Genomic DNA, 21873 nt, shown 5'->3' with positions numbered 1-21873 from the left:
AAATTCAGAAATCGTTTTTTATTTACATTTCTGAAAATATATTGAAAATCTGGAAAAGAATGAAAATTCAAATTTAGAATTGTAGCTCAAGTGCTGTCTTATGAAAAACTTATTTTAAAAAACATCCACAGGAATTGATTTATAATTGAGAGTAATTTAAAAAAAAACCATGTTCCTTCTCTTAAGGAAATTACAGGGAATTCCACATGTTTTGGCATATTGTTCAACATTATTGATACTATAGTTCTTTCAAGAACCACGTTTCAAACTTAATCGTGTTTGCATACATCCGATTTGAACCGACAAATTTTAATCTTATAATTTTACTTTTGAAAATTGGATTGATTTTTAGATTTTTATTTTCGAAATTGAAGGTTTTCTTTAAAAAAAACTCATCGTAAGTTCAAATTAAATATACAAAAAAATGCTGGCCAGATTACCCAGTTTCACCCGTACTTGCCCGGATATTAAATAATAATAAAAACAAATTGGAAAAGGTTCAACCTGTCCCGGTTGCTCAAATTTTGTTGGAAAATAACCTGATTTTGTCCGGATTCATTCAAATTTTTGTGGAAAACCAAAAAAAAAAATCAATTTTCATTAAAAATTTGTCGCCCCAAATGTGATATGTTTTAGGCCAGATTTATTAAAATAAACATAAACGAATTTTTGGAAGTCTAAAAAACGATTCAAAATCTTGTTATTTTTTCGATGAAAAAATAATGGTTCAAATGTTTTTTTTTCTTGATTTTTGTTGAATAGTTTCGGGATTTTTGTCATATTTTCAAGTGTATAGCCCGAATTTTGATTTGAAAATTTGAAAATAGATTTCCCGAATTTTGCCAGGTTTTAAATAAAATACCCCGGATACGTGCTGAAAAACTTCTGGCCAGGCTCATGCGAAGGACCCATCTGGGGGGGATGTGTTGGCGGGGGTTTCGAAATTCAAATTAAGATAAAAGTAATAACAATACGAAAAATACACAATAGTGAATTTATAACATAGTTTTCTAACTCATGATTATTACAGCAACTCAAAAATTTATACATTTTACTGATAAAATAAATCGAAATTTCTAAAACAAATCACAATGACAATTTCAAATCAATAATGTTTTCGGTACACCAATTTTTAAAAATTATGCTCCTTATGCTGAACTAGAAATAAGCTGCTAAATAATTTTAAAGCAGTCTAGTTTTCAAATTCGAAATAAATTTTTCCAAAACATAGATTATTGTTCATCTTAACCTTCCAAAGCAGTTTGCCAAATATCTTTTTCATTGCAGTTTGATGGCGTTCCTCTGGCCGTGAATGTTCACCGATTTTGATGATATTATATTTATTCATAGTGTAGGTTAATATTCTAGCTATAGCGTTTCGAAATTAAAAAGTCCGAAAAAAAACAATTTTGTTTGTAAAACACTCATAACTTCGAATAGCTTTGCTGTATTTAAATGTTCTATTGATGTTTGGAATTGTCAAAAATACATCTATCCGACGATGTATAGATATGTTGGGGTCCAAAGAATTTTTGACCGCTATCTCGGATCTTCCGATTGAAAAAAAAAATCTTACTTTAATAAAACGACATCCAACATTGACTTTGCTTTGCTGTATTTTATTTCTCAATGAACCGAAGTATAGAAAACTCAAATTAAAGTTTTTTGTCGTTAATTTGATTATCATTTTCATAGAACATACTTGGTCTTTAAAAAAACCAATTCTCCAGTATATTAGAATAAAGATGATTGAAATGAGCGCTTCGAGTCATATTGACCCGAATGGATTTGGAGGGTTGATTTACATTTCTTTCTTCATTTTCAACTGAAAGATTGATTGAAAAATTCCGCTGTAGTGTTTAAGTTTGAAACAAAAAATTATTGCAATTTGAAATGTGAATTGTTGATTAGGAAAAAAATTAGAAGTTTTTGTTTTTAGAACACATAAATTCAGAATTGAAAAACATACAAAAAATTATCAAAAAAATTTCAAAAATTTTAATACTTCGACTTTAAAATTCGGTAAATTTGATATATAATTAAATAAGGCTGTACTTTAAAATTCGGTAAATTTATTTGAATTTGAAACGAAATATGAGGATGAAAAAGATAAGTTTTTTTTAAGATTGAAGAAGAATTTTTTGATAACTCAAATAATTTTGGTGCTTATGTTTTAATGATTGGTTTGTAGCGTCCTGAACTCGAATTTTTCGTCAAATTTATACAATCACATATAGTTTTGGTGATATGGAGTTTAAAAATGTGGCTGTTTTAGATTAAATCAATCATTGATAGCTAATTAACTTTCAAACCTACATTTAAGAATAAATCTGATTATGATTTCGTTAACTATATTTCATACAATTAAGGAATAATATTTTGATGTTGATGATGCATGATCTTGAAAAGTAAAAACCTAACAGCTCTTAAAAATTTGAGAAGATATCATTTCAATTAGTTTTGACATTATTGCAGTAAGTTGAAAAAAAAAAACTGGATTTCATTTACAAATTTTATGGAACCTGGAAAATGATTAGATCTATACTGTAAAATATGTTTGGCCAACATCTTCAACAGGCGGGCCAAATTTCAGAAATAAGATTGGCTGTCGGGCCAGAAAAAAACAAATTGTCTTGAGTATTGATAGAAAACAATTAATAACAGATTTTTGAAAACGCTATAAACAAACATTTGCCTTGTTCATATCGAGTATAGATTAAGCTTGAAAGATTGTCCAGTTTTATACGGGTTTTCCCGGATATTTGATACAAAATTTAGGAAATGTCCAGACCCGGCCTGGATTTCATTGGAAATGCTCGGAATTTTCCCTTATTTATTCATCTTTTTTGCCAAATTGAACGAAAAAAAAGTATGTATTGTAATTATTTTTTTATTCAAACAAGATTTTTTTAGCAACGATTTTTGGTCGATAATTTGGAAATCAAATACCTGGATTCTGCCAGGTTTTTGGATAAATAGCCGGATTTGTCTGGCCCAGATACGTATTGAAAAAATTCTGGCAACATTAATATAGATTCATCATTTTTGTTATTTGTATTTTTTTTACAAATTTAGCTCCATTCAAAATATTACGCAATACGAAATGAATCATCCCTCTCAACTTATGTATGTGCGTCAATCTTTTCACGTCAATATACTGGAGAACTGAGGTTTTTGAGAGACGAATTATGTTCTATGAAAATGATAATCAGATTAACGAAAAAAAACTTAAATTTGAGTCTGAAATATCTGTTTATCGAGAAATGAGGTACAGCAAAGCAAAGCAAATATTTAACATAAATTTGTTTAAGTAGAATTTATTTCTTCCTAGAAATCCAGATAAACAGTAAAAATTTGCATCGGAACCCACCATATCTGTACATCGTCGGATAGATTTATTCTTGACAATTCCAAAGATCAAGGAAACACTAAAATACAGCAAAGCTGTCAGAAGTAATAAATAATTTAAAAAAAAATTGTTTTTCGTTTTTTTTTTCAATTGAAACCAACTACAGAAAACTTGGTAAAACACATCTACTTAATTTAGGAATGTAAAGAAACTAGAATTAATTACCTACACAATGAACCTTATATCATCCAAATAGGTTAACATTTGCGGCCAGGAGGATGCAAACAAACTACAGGGTAAATTTTCCCGAAACGGATATTTTGCAATCTGCTTCGGAGGGTTAAGTAAAAATTTTGCCCAAAAAAGTCGTTCTTCTGAGAGATTTCTGATTTCAAATCAGTTCCAGTTGAATTCTACTATCTAACTGTAAATTCTGTCTAGTTTTCCATTATTGATGTACACAAATACAGAGCAAGATGCCAATTAAAATACATTTGGTTTTGATTTAATTTTCACAAATATACCCTGTTAAAACTGTTCAAGCTTAGATAACAATAACAAATTGGAAAAACTTAACAAACTTTGCATAAGCTATTAAATTTGGATGGATGAACGAATTTGTTGAAATAGAATTCATGTTACAAATGGTTGAACTTGTTGTGAAAGTATAATTTTGATTATTATGTTAATATGATTTGGTGTATTTCACGATTTTTAATCGATTTTGATACGATCTAACTTCAGCTATTCAATATGTATTAAAACTAGAGTCCACTTGAATGCACTTCATATATTTGATACGTAGCCACTAAAACCCAATCGGAAAATATTGAAAAAGTGTAATGGAGTTCACATATCATGTGTCAACTACAATAAAGGGGTATAAGTAGAAAAATGATCAATTTTGAGTAAATAATGACAAACAACTCTCCATGTTTCAAATTATGCTTGATGACTTTTTCAATTTTTTTAATTTATATTCGATTACTCCAAATGATATACGCAGACCAAGAAAAACTTTCAACTCTTAGAATATAGCTTTCCAAAACGAGCTTCGAGGGCCACAAAAAGTTGGTCGCGGGCCATGGTTTGGTCACCCATGCTTTAAAAAGTATCTTAAATTCAATTTGGTTCAAAAGTTCTTTGACAAATCTTTCAATGAAAAAAAGTAAACTAATAGAAACTTCTATAACTTTTTTCGCAGAACTCAAAATAACTTGAATTCTTAAGGAAAGTTGATAATTGATTCAAAACTTTTATTTTCAAATGTCATGTTTTTGTTTTAAAGTTTTAGCTTAGCTTAGCTTAGCTTGATTGACTACTCATATCCACCTTGAATCATTGAACCCGAAATGCACCTTAATGTGTCTTGATAAAGAATTTAAAAGTATTCTATTATACTCTGTGGTTGATTTCTAAATTTGGTTTAAATATGAGTCAACACATTTCGGATTCCAAGATCGCAGGCGTGGCTCAGTAGAACGAGTTCCACATCGCCAATGGTTGCTACTCCGTGATTGACCGAGGCCATCAATTTTGTTCAGAGGTCAAATGAACGGAACCTGGGATTGGCTACACATTCACAATGCACAAAACTGATGCTCTCTCTTTGAACATCAATAACGGCGCCGGCCACGTCCTAGTAGTCAATGGATAGATTGGAAAAGGTAGGAAAGGATGAAAGATCAATTTTATGCCTTAGGACCGAGGTCACCTCTGCATCCTAGCAAAACAATTATCGTTTGGAGGTTTGGGTTCAAGGATTTGATTGGGAGACACTTTTGACTAGTGTGATCAAAACTATTGTCACTACACTACTGAAACCTAAACAAAATCTGCCTTTATTTTGAAGTATTTTCAATGAGATTTATTTCGCACCTAAAATCAGTAAATTTATGGATTAGATAAACTAGTTGAAAACATCTTTACCGAATTTTGAAGTCTATTGCAAACCAATCACAAATGTTACTAAACTTTACTCTTATTTAATTGATTGATTTGGTTATTTCTGAATTGGTCGACTATTAAATACTGAAAAGTCGACTATTAAATACTGAATACTGAATACAATTAATTTAAACAAATAAAAAGCGTTTATTTGTAAATTTTTTTGCATATATGGTTACTTTTTGGGCGATAACGCTATCACATAAAAGATACTAATTTTTTCCTGATTTTGCTTAAATGCTTAAAGAAACAACGGATAATGGAAGGAATTGGTAATTTTTTTTATTTTATAATTTATTTTGGCTTAGCAATCCCTACCTTAATGTAGGAAAGACGCAGGACGAATTTTTCAATTGTTATTTCATTGCGAAAGCGCGTTTAGTAAACACCATTTACTTTCATTTTTATTTAATTTTACCTTCATTTTTAAGTCTATGACAATTGACATTCTAAAATTATTAATTAATTAAATTTCATTTATTTTGTTACATTACTTTGAAATTATTTTTTAAATAGGTTTTGAACTTGTTAAACAATCAATATGAGAATGAGTTATTATTTCATAGATGTGTGTCTAATTGCCATAGCAAAAAACATAGCTATTATAATAAACACCTTAGACCGTAAAATAATAATTTAATAAAAACGCAGACTATAGATTTCAAGAATTATATACTTTCTCAAATGATGTTTAATGATTCTTGAGACTAAATTTTCTGGTATATCTTGATGTTGTTTTAGTAGACATGCAAAACAGTATCAAAGTCGGCTGACATTGGCTGTCTGACACTGATAATTTGCAGCTCTGGTTCAGTCTTATGAAAAAAATCTTATCGATTGATGGACGAAATCATCAATATACTTGTTGAAAACACTCGACTCATATCGGCTAGCATAAAAGTTTCTATGCAATCCAAGTTTTGAAATGTTTCCAAAATTCGGAACGAAATATTTCCTGCCTACAAATATCTACGGTGTCAAAACCTCTAAAATATGTTTTTTTTTTTCAAATTATTATAAAACATCATTTGAGAATGATGAATAATAACTAATAATGCATAAATTTGCAAAGTACTTATCTTTACATCGTCCTTAGATTATCGGAGAAGCTGGATTTCAGTCTAAGTTGGTCCGGGAGGCGTAGCACCAGTCCCCTTTACCGCAGCGTCTCAAAAACTTAACACTTATTCCTCCGATTCGAACGCCGAAAATCCACTTTCTCTTCATTAAACACTACAAAACATTGGACCACTATTAAACTTTGTAAACGTTATAACTGGATTTTTGCTAAAATTTCCTGTTTTTTATAAATTTTCGGAAGCAAGGAAACAAAGGAAAAACTCATGTTTTTGTTTTAAAGTTTTGTCAAAAAAGTGAAGAACTTCCTTAAATAAATCAACCTATTTTGAAAAGTTATAACAATGACAAAAGCTGATCAAAAAAATTGCACATTTGGATTCAGGGCACTCAAATTAGTTCAAATTATTAAAAAAAAAAAAAATATGAAATTATTAGTAAAAATTCATTTCACTTTGGAAAATGTTAATTTCGTGGCCTTGTGTAGTTTATTAAAACCTTTCCAAATGTGATGTCGAGTAGCGGAGAATGAGAATACTTGATCCCTGGGGATACTTGATTCCTTCGCTATACCTTTAAACAGGAATGTCTTACAAATACCAAATGCTGCCAAATGTGCCGAGCAGAACAAATCAACTGTGCTGTTATTACAACAAATTTTTAAAAGATTATTTTTCGAGTTATTTTACTTTGTTGGAAAAGTTTAACAAAACTTGGTTTGAAGATCTTTTTCCATCACTATAAAAAGTTTTTCATATGAAAAAATTATAATAAAAGTATGTATTCCAAGATTTCAATATTTAGATTAAAGTACATACTTTATAATGCCATATTTTATGGGTATAATTGATCTCTAGAGTCCAAACAAATGTATTTTTCTTCTGAATGGATCGTGATCATTCGATATCATGAAATTACTAATATCTGTCCAACAACTTATGTTAATCAAGTAATTATTTTTTAAAAAGGACTAAAACACTGTATTTATCTAAAATCTTTAAAATTGCGCATTGAAGTATGCAAATATCACCGTTATTTTTAGTCTCACGCAAAGTATCACGGTTTTTTTTATCTCACAAAAATGCTTCTAGCTCATCTACGAGTTCATGTATCGTTCTAACTTCTAAGTCGGCGAGCTGCTAAATTTTCATATGATGAAAATAAGAAAAGTGGATCAGGTATCCCAGTTCTCCCCTACTTAGAAAAACAAAAAGCACTTAATAAAATTGAGACTTATGATTTTAATAAATCAAAATTTTTTAGTAATAATTAGTTTAGTTGAATTCATAAATTCATGCAGTTTTGTGATACAACCGCAATTAGTTGAAGTGGAATTTAAACTTCAATTGCTCATGCTGATGTCTACAACATGGAAAAAACTTTAGGCGTTTTGAATTAAGAGTCCTAACATATGTGCAGTTATTTATAAAAATATTTCCCTTTATTACAATTGTTGCATCATTCCGTTTACTAGAATGACTTGTGTTGCAGACTTTCCCGTGCTGAATTGAGAAAAACTTATTCATTCAATTGATTTCCAGATACAAACCGTTCTTCCACCGTGTGGAAGAGGACTATGATCTCAATGAAATAACGCCCAACGGTACGCTGGAGGTGATCGTGGAGGAAATCACACGGCTGAATTCACCGAATCGTTTGTCCCACGTATACTGCACCCTAACGTTGGCTCATATGCCTTGGGTCCTGGCAAGGCAACAGGATGACGCCAACCTGATCGTATCGCTGGATCTGGAAATTCACAAAGCCAAAAATCAACAAATCGGAATCGTTTTCAAACAGACCGATCAGCTCATTTTGATTGAAGCGGTCATACCGAATACGCCAGCTTCTAAGGCAGAGCTTAAGAGAGGCGACGTATTGCTTTCGATTCAAGGCAAAAAAGTGACAACCATCAATCAGGTTGCGAAAATAATAAAAGCTCTGAACAGACCCATGTTCATACTGCGAATCGAGCGAATCATTCCGGGAGTGATACGGAACGATGGACTGCTAGAAGATCTTGAAGAATATGAAGAAATCGACCCCAACTTGAATATATCGTTCACGAAAAGTGCTGAAAATGTTCAAATTGGTTCAACGATAGCAAGAGAAAAAACTCGGTTGTCCAGAAGAAGTTCCCGGGATAGTGGAGGTGAGTCCAGCCACTCTAATACTCCTGGAACTACACCGGTTAAAAGGTTGGATTCATCGAAAGATGTACGGAAAGAAGAACCTTCGACATCCAAAGGGTCGTCCATTGAAGGAAGTAGCTCTAGGAAAAGTCTGACCGACTCGACCTATCCGCAGCACTCGTCGGTGGATTGTGAATTCAACTCTTTCATTCGAATGGAGGATCTGTGTAACTTCCAGCTGTTGGAGAACTTCACATATCTTAATGTGAACGTATTTGGGAAAAGCAGCGAAGATCACCGGCTGCTGGGCTATCTGAACATTCCCATTCAGAATGTAATGATGGAGTGCAACGAATCCCATTTGGGCCATTACCTTAAGAAGTATCCCCTGTTACCCCCGGAAGCTATCGATGTGTGAGTATTCTTACTAAAAACTATGCTTTAATTTATTTTATTCATGGGACTTTTTTTTAGCTCCAATCACCCATTGTCGATGCAGTCGGGATTCGATCAGAACTACTGCTATGGTGATATTCTGCTTTCGTTCGTGTGGAACGGTTCCCTTATCAACGGATCCCTTTCGGCCAAGAGTAGTTCGGAAAGCGTAAAAAAGCTTAAACTGATTAGTATTAGCAAAGGATCGGTAGACAAGCTGGATGAACTGGACAAAAGCGAAAGTTCAGCGGAATCAAAATCTGTTTCACAAATATCGTCACAGGTACCGATGCCTCAACCGCATGACTTCATTCGTACACATTTCCACCGAACGACTCAGTGCGATTACTGTGGGAAAAAAATCTGGCTCAAAGATGCTGTCCAGTGTAGAGATTGCGCGATGTGCTGCCACAAAAAGTGCATCAACAAGTGTCAGAGTTCTACCATTTGTAACGTGGGAGATTCGATTCAGTCTACATCCTCGACTTCGTCAATGCAGCCGGAGTTCCGGGTAACGGAGGTCGAGTCTCCAACGATTGAAATTGAAGACTTTGTTGACATAGCGGAGGAGCATCAGTTACAGCAACAACAACAGCAGCAAGCAAAATCTCGACTAGACTCACATCGCCAGAGTTTCAGCGATCTGCTGGCTCAGGGTTTAAAACGCGTCAATTCAGCCAGTAACCTTTCGATTCCGATGGTATCGTCGAACAATCAGAGCAGCAAGAGTTTACCGCCCACACCTCAACATACCCCACGGAAACAATCGTTGGCCAACGTGAGCACAAATCCGTTCACGTCTGTCACTCAAAAGCTCGAAAATCTTCCCGAAGATGTGAAGGAATTACATATAGACCAGATCATCGACCTGACCGCCCCCATCGTTGAGTATGGTTCGTCCGATACGCTGATGGCTCTGGCAAAAAGCTCAAGCAAAATCCTGTACGCCGAATGTGAACCCGATGTGCGGACTGAAAAGATCAACAAATTGGTGAGTGTTTTATGATATCAGGCGTTTTTTTTTCCTTAACTAATGTTTGCCATTTTAGCTCTCTAAGCTCCACATAGCTCTGGATTGCGAAACGTTGAACCAATCATCCCTTAGCACGGCGAAAGAGAGCTCAATAAAAGGTATGTAATGCGCGAGATCACAATTTACTTTTCCATCAATTTCTTTTTCAAGTTTAATTAGTATAAAATTCAGTAAAAATATTCAGTTAGGCTTCCGCTTTTCCAAACCCGAATTGCCGGGCCTTTCGCTTAACCCCTGCCATCAGATTTTGTACAGCCACCTTGTCCACCTTCTTCGCCGCAGAAAGCCAGTTTGCCTTGAACTGCTGCTCGTCCTTAGTAGTTTTTTTTTTGGTCTTCTTTAGGTTCCGCTTGACAATAGCCCAGTATTTCTCAATTGGGCGGAGCTCTGGCGTGTTGGGAGGGTTCTTATCCTTGGGAATCACCGGCACGTTGTTAGCGGCGTACCACTTCATGGCCTTTTACCGTAATGGCAAGATGCCAAATCCAGCCAAAACAGTACGGAACAACCGTGTTTCTTCAGGAAAGGTAGCAGACGTTTATTCATACACTCTTTCACGTAATTTTCTTGGTTGAAAGTCCCGGAAGCTATGAAAATTCTGCTATTCAAGCCAAAGGTACAGATGGCTTGCCAAACCAGATATTACTTCGCGAACTTTGACAGTTTCATGTGTTGTCTCGGAAGCTGCTTGTAGTCGGCTTTGACGTAGGTTTCGTCGTCCATTACCACGCAGTTAAACTTCGTCAGCATCTTTGTGTACAGTCTCCGGGATCGCGCTTTGGCCGTCGTATTTTGTTTATCATCGCGATTTGGAGTCACTACCTTCTTGTAAGTCGATAGTCCGGCTCGTTTTTTGGCTCGATGCACGGTTGTAGACGATACACCAAGTTTTTTGCGGCATCTCTCGGGGTTAGGGTTTCCCTTGAAACTACCGGCAACTCTCTTTGTCGTCTCAGCGGCTTCCGGTTTTCGATTTCCCCCCATCCAGACTTGGCACGTTCCTCTTCAAATTTTGTACAATAGAATACCACGTGTTCGGGTGTCTCGTCTACGTCTCCGCATGTTAGGGAAATCGGCGAGGCCACATGTCCGAACCTGTGGAGATACTTCATGAAGCATCGTTGACCTGTCTGGAATTGCTCCGTGTAGAAATCCACTCGCCATGCTTTCTCTCCATCCACTCCTTGTTGGGATCAAACGATGGTACCATCCTCTTTCTGAGCTGTACATAGCTGCTGCCAGTTGGCCGTGGAGCTATCTCTGGCTCGTGTTCTCACGTTTTACGTGCCTTTATTTTCTTAGCAATAGGAGTCCTCCACCAACAAAACCGAGATGGGCATGACTCCCGCTAAAACGCATGCAACCTCCGACGAAACGGTGCGGTATGCACTGATAGCCCTCAAATTCATTCGGCTTTGTATGCTGTTCAGCTTCTGCCGGTTACACTGGATATTAAGACCAGATTTCCATGCCACCATTCCATATCGAAGGATTGACGAAACTATACTCGAAATTATTCTGCACTGACTACTTCGGATCCCCGAGTTTTTCGCCATTATCCTCGTGATTACGGCCGTTGCTGTTGCCGCCTTCTTGCACACATACTCAACGTGGTTTTTAAAGCTGAGCCGGTCGTCAATCCCAAATATTTAAGCCCGAGCTTTGATTCGATAGTGCTTGATCCAACTGTAATCCTGCCTGTTTGCTGTGAAATCAGGTTTGATATCAGAACCATCTCGGTTTTGTGGTGAGCCCACTGCAAATTCTTGGATTGCATCCAGCTCTCTACCGCTTCTACAGCTTCTGAAGCTCTTAGCTGAACGATTTCTGTTGAGTAACCCTTCGCTAGTAGCACGACGTCGTCCGCGACACCAACCAACTTTACTCCCTCTGGCAGGCTCAATGTCAGCACCTCATCGTACGTAATTTTCCACAGAACTGGGCCCAGTATTGACCCCTATGGTACTTCAGCTGTAAAATCCATTTCCTGAAATCCTTCGCTCGTTATGTATTGTAGCTTGCGGTTCTGGAAATAGCTTTCCACTAATTTGCAGAGATATATGAATATGAATATTATTTGCAGAGATATCTCGGTATCCTCATTTTCCTCATACCCAGAAACAATCGCTGCCCAGCTTGCACTATTGAAGGCGTTGCACACGTCCAACCTTACTACCGCACAAAAACGATCCCTTCTTCTCTTCTTGAGTCTGGCTTTATCAGCCGTTTCGATGACAGTTCGAATAGCGTCGACTGTGCATCGCCTTCACCCTCTGTGTACTGCTGGATACGATTCAAGATAACCTTTTCCAGAATATTTCCAACCGTATCCAGCAGGCATATTGGCCTGTATGCCGATGGGTTCCCCAATGGCTTTCCTGGTTTGGGCAGCAGAACCAGCTTCTGCCGTTTACAAACATCTGGAAACATCCTTTTCTCAATACAAATTTGCAGTGACGATCGAAAAATTTTGGGAAATTCCATAATCGCGGCCTTTACTGCAATGTTCCTCTATCGGCCGTACTCCATGCATCGAAAGCATACCTCTGGTTGCTGGGAGATGGTTGTTTCACAAACAGACCAAACTGGCACGCACCCCCACCTGCTCGCTTAGAATTTCCTCCGCTAGCACCTTGAAGGATGCACTCTTTGTTGCTTAACTTCGTTTCAACTCGAGGATCATTACACCGGAACGAGTATGACGGATCCTCTTCACGTTTTCACCTAGAAGCACGTCCGCGTACGTGCGCTCTGGCGCCTCAACTACGATAGCTTTTCCTCTATGCGGCTTCGCTGCTTCTTTGGCTTGGGGTTTGTTTTCGTAGCTCTCTTTACGGTTTTTACGCGTCACTGTCTGTCATTCGCAGGGCGCTCTCTCATTGGTCTGTCGTCCTTGCCTTTCAATTGGCCAGTGTCCTGTCGAACCATCGGGTCTGGGGCCCTCTTCTTTAGGGTGCCAGGTCTTGGATCACCTGGTGACCCTCGTTTCCTCTTTACACTCTTTGAGCTTCTCAGAGTAATGAGCTCATTCCTCACCGTTTGGACGAAGGCATCGATCCGTTTCGGGCATTTGACATTCGCCTTAGAAGGTTTCTCTGCCTCTGTTCCTCTACTAGTTGCAGTTTAGCGCTCTTACAATATCTAGGACTGCTTTGTTAGCCTCTGTAAAAAAGAGCCATAGCCTTTAAAAGCTCGTCTTTGACCTTCTTATGAATTTTGGGTGTGGTAACTATTCGCCAAAACGTTCGGAATTTTGTTTTGTTATTTTTCTTTTAAAGTGCAATATAAGAACTACATTTTGAGTACAATTTCGCTTTCGTAGCTCTGAGAGAAATTTGTTTTAATGCGTCCAGATTTAAGATCAACAATGCTTTAGTAGAAAAATTAAATTTTCATTTACAGGACGGACTGGTTCATGCCACGAAAATGCAAAGACAAAAAAAAACACGATGGTTAGCATAATGATCTTAATAAGAATCGACTGCAATTTGTTTATTTAATAAATAGCCAACCAGTCTAGTTTATCCGAACATGAAGTGTTTATTTAACCGACGTTTCGGTGCTGATTGGCACCATCCTCAGGGTAACTGGGATTTTAAAAAGAATTGTTGTAATTTTATGATAGTGTAAAGTGTGAGTTATGTTAACCATAAACAACTCCAAAAAAATTAATTCTGAATATAGAAATAAAACAAACATTTTTAAAAATAAGGGAGCACAACGAAAAGCTACGAATGTTACGAGACAACCTTAAACCAGTTGCCAACTAACAGACAATCCAAACGTTTTTGAATACGCAAGAAAAAGCATTCAAAAACCGTTTACGTAAGCGCAACAAAATAACATCGAATAAGCTACGAAAGATCATCGATCGGACTCATACCCGCACATGTGAGGTGAAAAAGAACGATAAAGCTATTTTGAACGCAACGACGGCAAAAATACCAGACGAAATGATAACACTGCTCAGTTTGGGTCCAAAGTTCTCGCTCCCACCCACCAATATCACCCAAATTCCTTTTTTCCATCTCATGGCAGACCTAGAAACCATCCTTCAAACAGAGCCAAACAACAAAATTCAGGATTCCAACAGATGCAAAGCAACAAACATCATTCAAAATTTCATCCATTCCTTTCAACACACAAAAAATGAAGACTCAGTTACCAAATTCTATCAGAATGCCCGACAGAAAAGTTCTGCCTTTCTTAAATCTCATCCAGAACTATGTGTGCTATGCTCAGACAAAGGTAACAAAACTGTCATTATGTATACCAAAGACTATGAAAAGAAGATGTCAGAGCTTGTCAGTGATGCTACCACATATGAAAAACTTAAGAAAGATCCTACAAATCGCCTCAAAAATAAAAGCAACGACTTTGTCAAACGCCTTCACAAATTAAACCTCATCGATAAAAAGACAAAAAAGTCTCTGCAAACCTCTGATTCAGTTTGTGACAGAATCTATGGACAACCCAAAGCTCATAAGCAAGACCTACCTTTGAGACCCGTCATACCCAACGTAACTGCACCCACCCATCGGCTATCAAAATTCCTAGCCAACATACTCCTTTCCTGCAAAGGAAAGTACAACACCTCGAGTTCATTCGTTTTCTGCGAAGAAGTCAACTCAGTGACTCTACCAGAAGGGTACATAATCGTCTCATTGGATGTGGTCTCACTCTTCACTAATGTTCCCAGACATCTGGTTACCAAAACCATAATCGAACGATGGAACGAAATTGATACCAACATAAACCTAGATTTGTTCCTCGAGATGATCGAATTTTGCATGAGCTCAAGCTATTTTCAATATAAAAATCAAACCTATATCCAAACTTTTGGGACCGCCATGGGGAGTAGCCTGAGTCCGATTCTAGCTGAGATATGCCTGGAAGGGATAATCGACCGAGCATTAGCACAACTACCTTTCAAAATACCTTTCCTGAAGAAATATGTTGACGATCTTTTCCTAGCCATACCCAAAGATTCTAAAGAACAAGTCCTAGAATATTTCAACGCTCAAGAACCCAGATTACAATTCACCATGGAAACCGAGGAAAACAACCGGCCACCATACCTCGACATGATAGTTACCAGAAAACCTAACCAAAAATTAACAACATCATCCACCGAGTCACCTTCATGTCACGAAATCCAACAGAACAGAACCCGATCCAAGTTATTCATGAAATCCTACAGATGAATAACTATCCCAAGACCCTCATAAACCGCTTCATCAACCTACAACAACAGAAAAATATCACTACACCTCCCCAAACTGATGTTCAACCCATCGTACCACCCACCGAGCCACCTACTCATACTGTTCTAAACATCATGGAAACAAGTGCCATCGATCCACTATCCGCCAATCCACCTCCTGCAGAACCGCCACCAGCCGAACCACCAACCGATCCATCACCTGCAGCCCCACCAACCGTGCAAGAAAATCACCCAAGCCAAAGCACAACGAAACAGCATATCCTCCAAATCGACCGATTAAACTCCAGCCAGCCAAATCGCATCACCGAGCCACCATCCACCGACCAAAACACAGCAAACATGATCGAAGAAATCCTAGCATACCAACTCATAACCACTTCACTTCTCCAGAACGATCCATCCAATAATCCAGAGCAATCACCAACAAATCCAGCCAAGTCCACTCCAAATAATCCGGAAGACAGCATACCATCGATTCCCAAGCCAACCAGGTATTTCTCAATTCCATTTATTCCCAATTTAACGGAAAAGTTGGGAAAAATGTTGAAACTCGACTATCCATCCATCGTCATCGCAAGCAAACAGACTAATTCCATAGCAAACCTGTACAGCAAAATGAAAGATCCCATCCTCAAAGAGGATAGATCCATACTCATATACTCCATACCCTGTATCAACTGTGACCACCAATACATTGGCCTAACACGTCAGAGACTGTGCGATAGGCTCTCCGGACACAAAACGCTAATGAACCAGATAGACTCCATAGCTCACACAGACCCAAACACAATCTCTCTTCAGGAAAAATTAAAGCAAACATCAGCCCTGATCGAACATTGTATTGATTACAAACACAAGTTCGATCTGCCTAATACTAGAATTATCGACAGCACACTCAGACACAAAAACCTAGAATTCCTAGAGATGTGTCACATTTACATAGCCGAAAAAAGTGTAAACAAACGAGCAGACGTAGATAATCTCAACACAGCCTATTCTGCGATCTTTGACAGACTAAACCAACACAAACAAAAACAGAAAAAGTTCTCCCAAAATATCTCTCAAAATGAACACTCAAGACATGAATGAACTTGCTACCATTTCCATAAACCCACAGTATCTCAGTGACCGCCATAGATAACAAGACCAAAATTAGCTCTGTAAGAAATCGAAAAATGTTTTTAGAACAGTTCAAATTTAAAATAATGTATACCAAAAATTTTGACCTTACAGCATGTGCAAACTACCAAGTGACCAACAAAGCGACAATAGGCTAATCATAAGCATTATTACAAAGAACAGATACATTATTGTAAGTAGGACCATAACATAACTCACACTTTACACTATCATAAAATTACAACGATTCTTTTTAAAATCCCAGTTACCCTGAGGATGGTGCCAATCAGCACCGAAACGTCGGTTAAATAAACACTTCAGGTGTGCATAATATATTTTTTTTTTGGTTTAAATTAGTTTATTCTCCATAAGAAGTTTAAGTAACAGTAACATACATATTCATTATTCAGTCATATCCAACATCTAGGTAAAAATTCAATTCTTGCAAGTCTACATTATTATCACAATCATTGATAAAAGTTATATAATTCAAAAGTAGTCTAAAGATTTTCTTCTTATTGTACTTATTGCTTCCATCAAGCGATGGTCGCATGAGATCTCCGCTGCTAGTCGTCCTCCAGTTTTTTTTAAATATGTCTTTATTCGTACCAATTCATTATTACATTTGTATTAAATTATTTCATTAAATTAGGTGTTCAGTTCAACTGTCCAGAGCCCTGTAGTTTATTATTCACAAAAATTTATTTATTCGACTTAAATTTGCTGAGCACAATCAAGTATTTTTTTGTAGGACAACATGTGTTGGTAAACGCAATCAGTCAAGACAGCTGCCGTCGCTGTCGCTCTCCCTGGTGAAAACATTTTTTCACTGTAGTGTGTGTACGCTCTGTCGTGTTGATTTACATATTCTCTACATAGGATCGGCTAAAAATCTCTGCGGTGCGTTTCAGAGAATCTCTGCCGAGAATCGAAAACCGAGCACGTCGGTGATTCTCGTTAGAGAAATTGCAAGCCTGCTTTTTTCATATTTTCATAAATTAGAGACAGAAATAAAAAGTCGAAAGTGACATAAAAATAAATCTGTACAACATTTAGAAAATCTATGAATATTGTAAAAAATTTCAAACGTTCTGTGATCTGTGACGAAATTTTGCTCAAAATTTTGTGATAACGCAATTTTTTCTGTGTTTTCGGCAACCTTTGTTGACAGATCTGGTATCTGATAACTACCTGGCCAACAGACTGAGTCGATTTGGGGTCATTTTTGAATTTCTCAAACCCTGGGGTCTTAAAAGCTTCGTCTTGGTCCAAAACTCATCCATGATTTTTTGTAGAATTTTTAAATAACGTTTACATGAGTAAATTTAAACTTCTAACTTTGTATGGGAAAATTCAATATTTTGTACTTAAAAATCAACATCGTTTTTGTTTCTTATGTGGAACCGAGACAGCGGACAGTTTTTGTGCCAATTTATAAAATTCTTTAAGGAAATTCTCCGCTGAACAACTTTGTCGAAGGCCGTAACATCGTATCTTATTAGGCAAAAAAGTTATTAGCTGTTTAACAAAGGTATGTCTTTTCGCATTGATAAACAACAAATTCAATTGACATCACTGCTGGAGCCTCGCAAAGTATTGCAAGAAAAGTAGTCATACAATACCTCGCTAGGCGCCCAGCAGGGATGTCAATTGAATTTATTGTTTATCAAAGCCAAAAGACATATCCTCATTCAACACCTAATAACTTTTTTGCCGAATAAGATACGGGGTTACGGTCTTCGACAAAGTTGTTCAGCGGAAAATTTTCTTTAGGAATTTTATAAATTGGCACAAAAACTGTTCGCTGGATCGGTTCCACAGAAGAAAAGAAAAACGATGTTGATTTTTCAGTACAAAATATTGAATTTTCCCATACAAATCTGAAAGTTCAAATTTACTCATGTAAACGTTACTTAAAAATTCTACAAAAAATCATGGATGAGTTTTGGACCAAGACGAAACTTTTAAGACCCCAGGGTTTGAGAAATTCAAAAATGACCTCAAATCGACTCAGTCTACTGGCCAATCCAAATAACCTTAATACGCTAATTGAAATCATCTATAAGCAAATATCTGATTAAGACTCGATAGTATTTAGAACCTTTCGCTAGAAAAAAATTTAATCTTTCTTATTCCCTCTCTAACCAAGGTGATGATGGCAAGCCGAAAACCAATGGAACCCCTAGCAGTTCCTCGGACGCAACCCGTTCCGCCTTCCTGGCTGGCCAATCGGAGGAGCGTGTTCAAGCGCTCAGCATCATCATGCTGCATCTGTGCTCCGGTCTGCAGCACGTTCAGGGTAACCTCGGTCAATGAGAATAGCACTTGCTTCGCCAGCTCTCGCTAGGATCCCTGCTAGAACCACCATCTCGCGCGCTTGGGGACGGGTTTCTATCGCTGGAGGATACGCTGGGGGAGGCGGACGAAGCAGAACAAGACACGGAACGGTTTGGCAAATCCTGTAGCGCTAGTAGTCCCGGCAGCAGCGGCCGGAAGAGCCCATTCCGCTCCCGGCGACTTACGTCCTGCCGGAAGCGAGCACTCGGTCTCTTCCAACGCTCGGCTAGCGTCAGTAGTGGCAGTAGCAGTAGCAAACCAAGCAGCCCCAATAGATGGCTCACTCCCACGTACAAGGACGCCTAAATTGTTGCCGTTGCACGTTCGATACATTCATCACACCAATACACACACACATAAAGATAGATTGCCACACACTAGCATTCGAGAGGATTCACAACGACTGACGTGAACAATTTGACAAGGTCCATACCGTACATATTCATAAAAGACAAGCCCAGAGAGCACGAAGTACACTAGCACATTGACACAAGCACCCTCATTCGAAGTTTGAGAACCACTGTTATTTGTAACCAAATGCCAAAAATGTAACACCAAGCTAGCATACAAGTTAATGCTCGTACACAATTTGAACCACTGTGTTGTAGTCCCATACTTCCAGAAAAGTATTCAAAATGACAGGACGTAAACCACAAGACTTAATTTTGAGCAACCCTGCAACGAACTCACTCACATACACGAGTAGCATTTAAGCACCCAATAGTAGCCAAGTCCACGCATCGACGAAGCCATAAGCCTAGGAATACCCTAGTAGATGTAGATGTGTTGTCATCATTCCTTGTAAGTTTGTTTCTGTTGGAATGTGTGCTTTTCTTGTTAAATCAATTTTATCTGATGGATAGTTGTTGAGCACTTTGAAAAATATTAGGGACATTTATATTCATTGATGGTACGTGTTTAAATTAATATTTACTGCTACAAAGAATCGATGCCGATAATTTCGAACAATTTTCTTTTACAAACACCAGAGATTCTGCGTTTCACGAAACTATGTGTATTTATTTCATTGAATTTCAATAACTTTTAATTCAGAGCACAATTAATACAAAGTATTTTTCAAATTACGTTCAATTATTACTCAGCTTTTAAATGCAATTATTACTCAGCGTAAATAACTAAATTATTCGGCTGCAAAATAAGAAATCTCACATGTTTCAACAACACATCCGTACACAACAGTTTCCCCACTTAGCCTTAAGTAGCACATAGCAAGCGTTTAAGCAGCATTCGCCAAGTCAAAGACCAACTGACCAATCTCAGAACGAAAAATAAAACCCAATGTGATGCTAAACATCTAATAACACCTACCTTTATGTGATGGAATGTCTCCAACGAATCGTATATCTGTGTCTGCCTCGTCCTCCTTGTAAGAACGATATTGAATATTTGAGAAAAAAAAAACACAAAAACCTTAAAAAAAACTAACGATATCAACAAGAAATCTTTCCATATTTTTAATATTAACTTAAACCAAATCTTACCACCCCGATCACAAAACTCAACTGCAGGTTCGATCCCTTCGCCCTGGGAGAAGGAACTTTTCCAGCGGATGCACGACGGTCTGGCCCGGGAATCGTTCTTCTGAACGTGTCGCTCTTAAGAAAAGGACGTGTTTACCTTTCTGTGTTTTAATCATTCGGTAGTTGGTGAACAACGCGTTCCATGAACCAATCAAGTCAGCTCTATTAAATATGTGTGATTTTAAAAACAAGTACCACTTTGAAGCAGAACTTTGCTTCTATACGAAACCCTATAGCAGCTTCGTTAATGAGTTATCGTTTTTAAGTACAAAAAATCTTCTTTGGATCGCTCTACATTAGGCTTATCTTATAGCTCTAGGATTGATCAACGGATGAAATTGATTTTTTATCACGCTTATACGTTGTTCAAAGATTTTTTTTATAAAATCCATAAGTGTAAAACATATTTACAATCGTTTAAATCGGTTGTAATATTTTAATATTTTTTTTTATCAAATATTTAAATAAAATTTTGATTTTTAATTTTTTTTCTCATCATTTTATCCGGTACTTAGAATAATGGCCATAAGTACTATTCGTAAAAAGACATGTTTACATTCACAAAAGTGTTTTATCAGCCGCTTGTTCTAGTTTTGCAGTAAAATAATCAAAAATGTAATCTGAGCATTTAAAAACACCGCAGACAAAAACAATTCAACACAATCAAAATTTATCGGATAAAAGTACAGTTCATTGCCAGTTTTGACTAGATTAGCAACTTTACATGTTTTTGGATTGTTCTGATTGAAAACAAAAAAAGAAAAAAAATAAATAAAAAAGAATGTATTACGTTTCAGGTGACGGAACCGGTTTTCGAATGGATCATTAGGATAGTTTTCGTTTCCTGCATAGGTAATGTGTTATGTTAAAATTTTCTTTCGACATATTGAACAAATTCTCATGTTTACCAAATTTTAATCGTTTATTCAAACACCTAGTACGATTATTCGAAAACCGATCCCGTTACCTTGGAAAGCTAGAGATTAATTGAACTGCTTTATAAATATTAGTTGCTTGGATTTTAAATTCGCCAATGGGAATGTTCGATTTTAAACAATCCTACTTAAAATAACTGAAGAGAAAACCACAAACATGACAATGATAGCATCACATTCAAATTATTTAACCTAGGCATATAGTTACATGAATGAACATATACAGCTATATTGTAGTTATACAACAATTCAAACCAAGATTCACACCATGATCTTCAGCCAGGATTTGTGCAAGTATTGTGAACTTACTCGGTGGAATATCAAATATTGATTAATACATTGAAAAAGACATTTTATGGAAAACCAACGATCTCTTTGTATGCATTTGTGGAACTGAAAAGAAATGTGTCAAAAATTTACGTAACAATTCGCATGATTGCCTACGAAGAGGTAGTTCTTCTGATCAAAGCAATTGAAAGATTTCCTTTAATTCAACCACGGTAAATGAATAGTTCAGATACCAGTTTTTCGATAGCAACTTACTATCTTCCTCAGTGAGCGTTTTCGATTGATCAATCTTTATAATCCCAGACAAACAAAGAAATGTTGAAAATTATAATTATGGTTCGAATGTCGGGTTTTGGAGAAAATAGGTTCAAACTGTGAGGGTTCGTAAAATTTATAACATGTTTCATAAAACGTTGAAATTCATAAAACGTTTATTTTGCAAGCACACACAAACTT

At 36.7% G+C, this 21873-nt stretch overlaps 1 protein-coding gene across 5 annotated transcripts in view; it reads left to right on the top strand.

The window, feature by feature from the left end:
• LOC129756294 (PDZ domain-containing protein 8) overlaps positions 1-21497 on the top strand; it is a 109539-nt gene extending 88042 nt beyond the window's left edge. For 4 of the 5 annotated variants that reach the window (XM_055753120.1, XM_055753121.1, XM_055753119.1 and 1 more), the window contains 5 exons: positions 7915-8919; positions 8980-9931; positions 9990-10071; positions 18466-18615; positions 20183-21497. In XM_055753120.1, coding sequence (XP_055609095.1) covers positions 7915-8919; positions 8980-9931; positions 9990-10071; positions 18466-18615; positions 20183-20259 — 2266 coding nt within the window. In that variant the 3' untranslated portion in view covers positions 20260-21497. Of the gene's footprint in view, positions 1-7914; positions 8920-8979; positions 9932-9989; positions 10072-18465; positions 18764-20182 lie in introns of all 5 variants that reach the window. The other variant, XR_008739436.1, reaches the window with a different exon arrangement.
• The last annotated feature ends 376 nt before the right edge of the window (positions 21498-21873 follow it).

The sequence above is a fragment of the Uranotaenia lowii genome, chromosome 3, assembly GCF_029784155.1.
Source record: "Uranotaenia lowii strain MFRU-FL chromosome 3, ASM2978415v1, whole genome shotgun sequence".
Taxonomy (NCBI): Eukaryota; Metazoa; Arthropoda; class Insecta; order Diptera; family Culicidae; genus Uranotaenia; species Uranotaenia lowii.
Note: the sequence above shows the minus strand (reverse complement) of the source record. Positions and strands in the feature narration are given on the sequence as shown.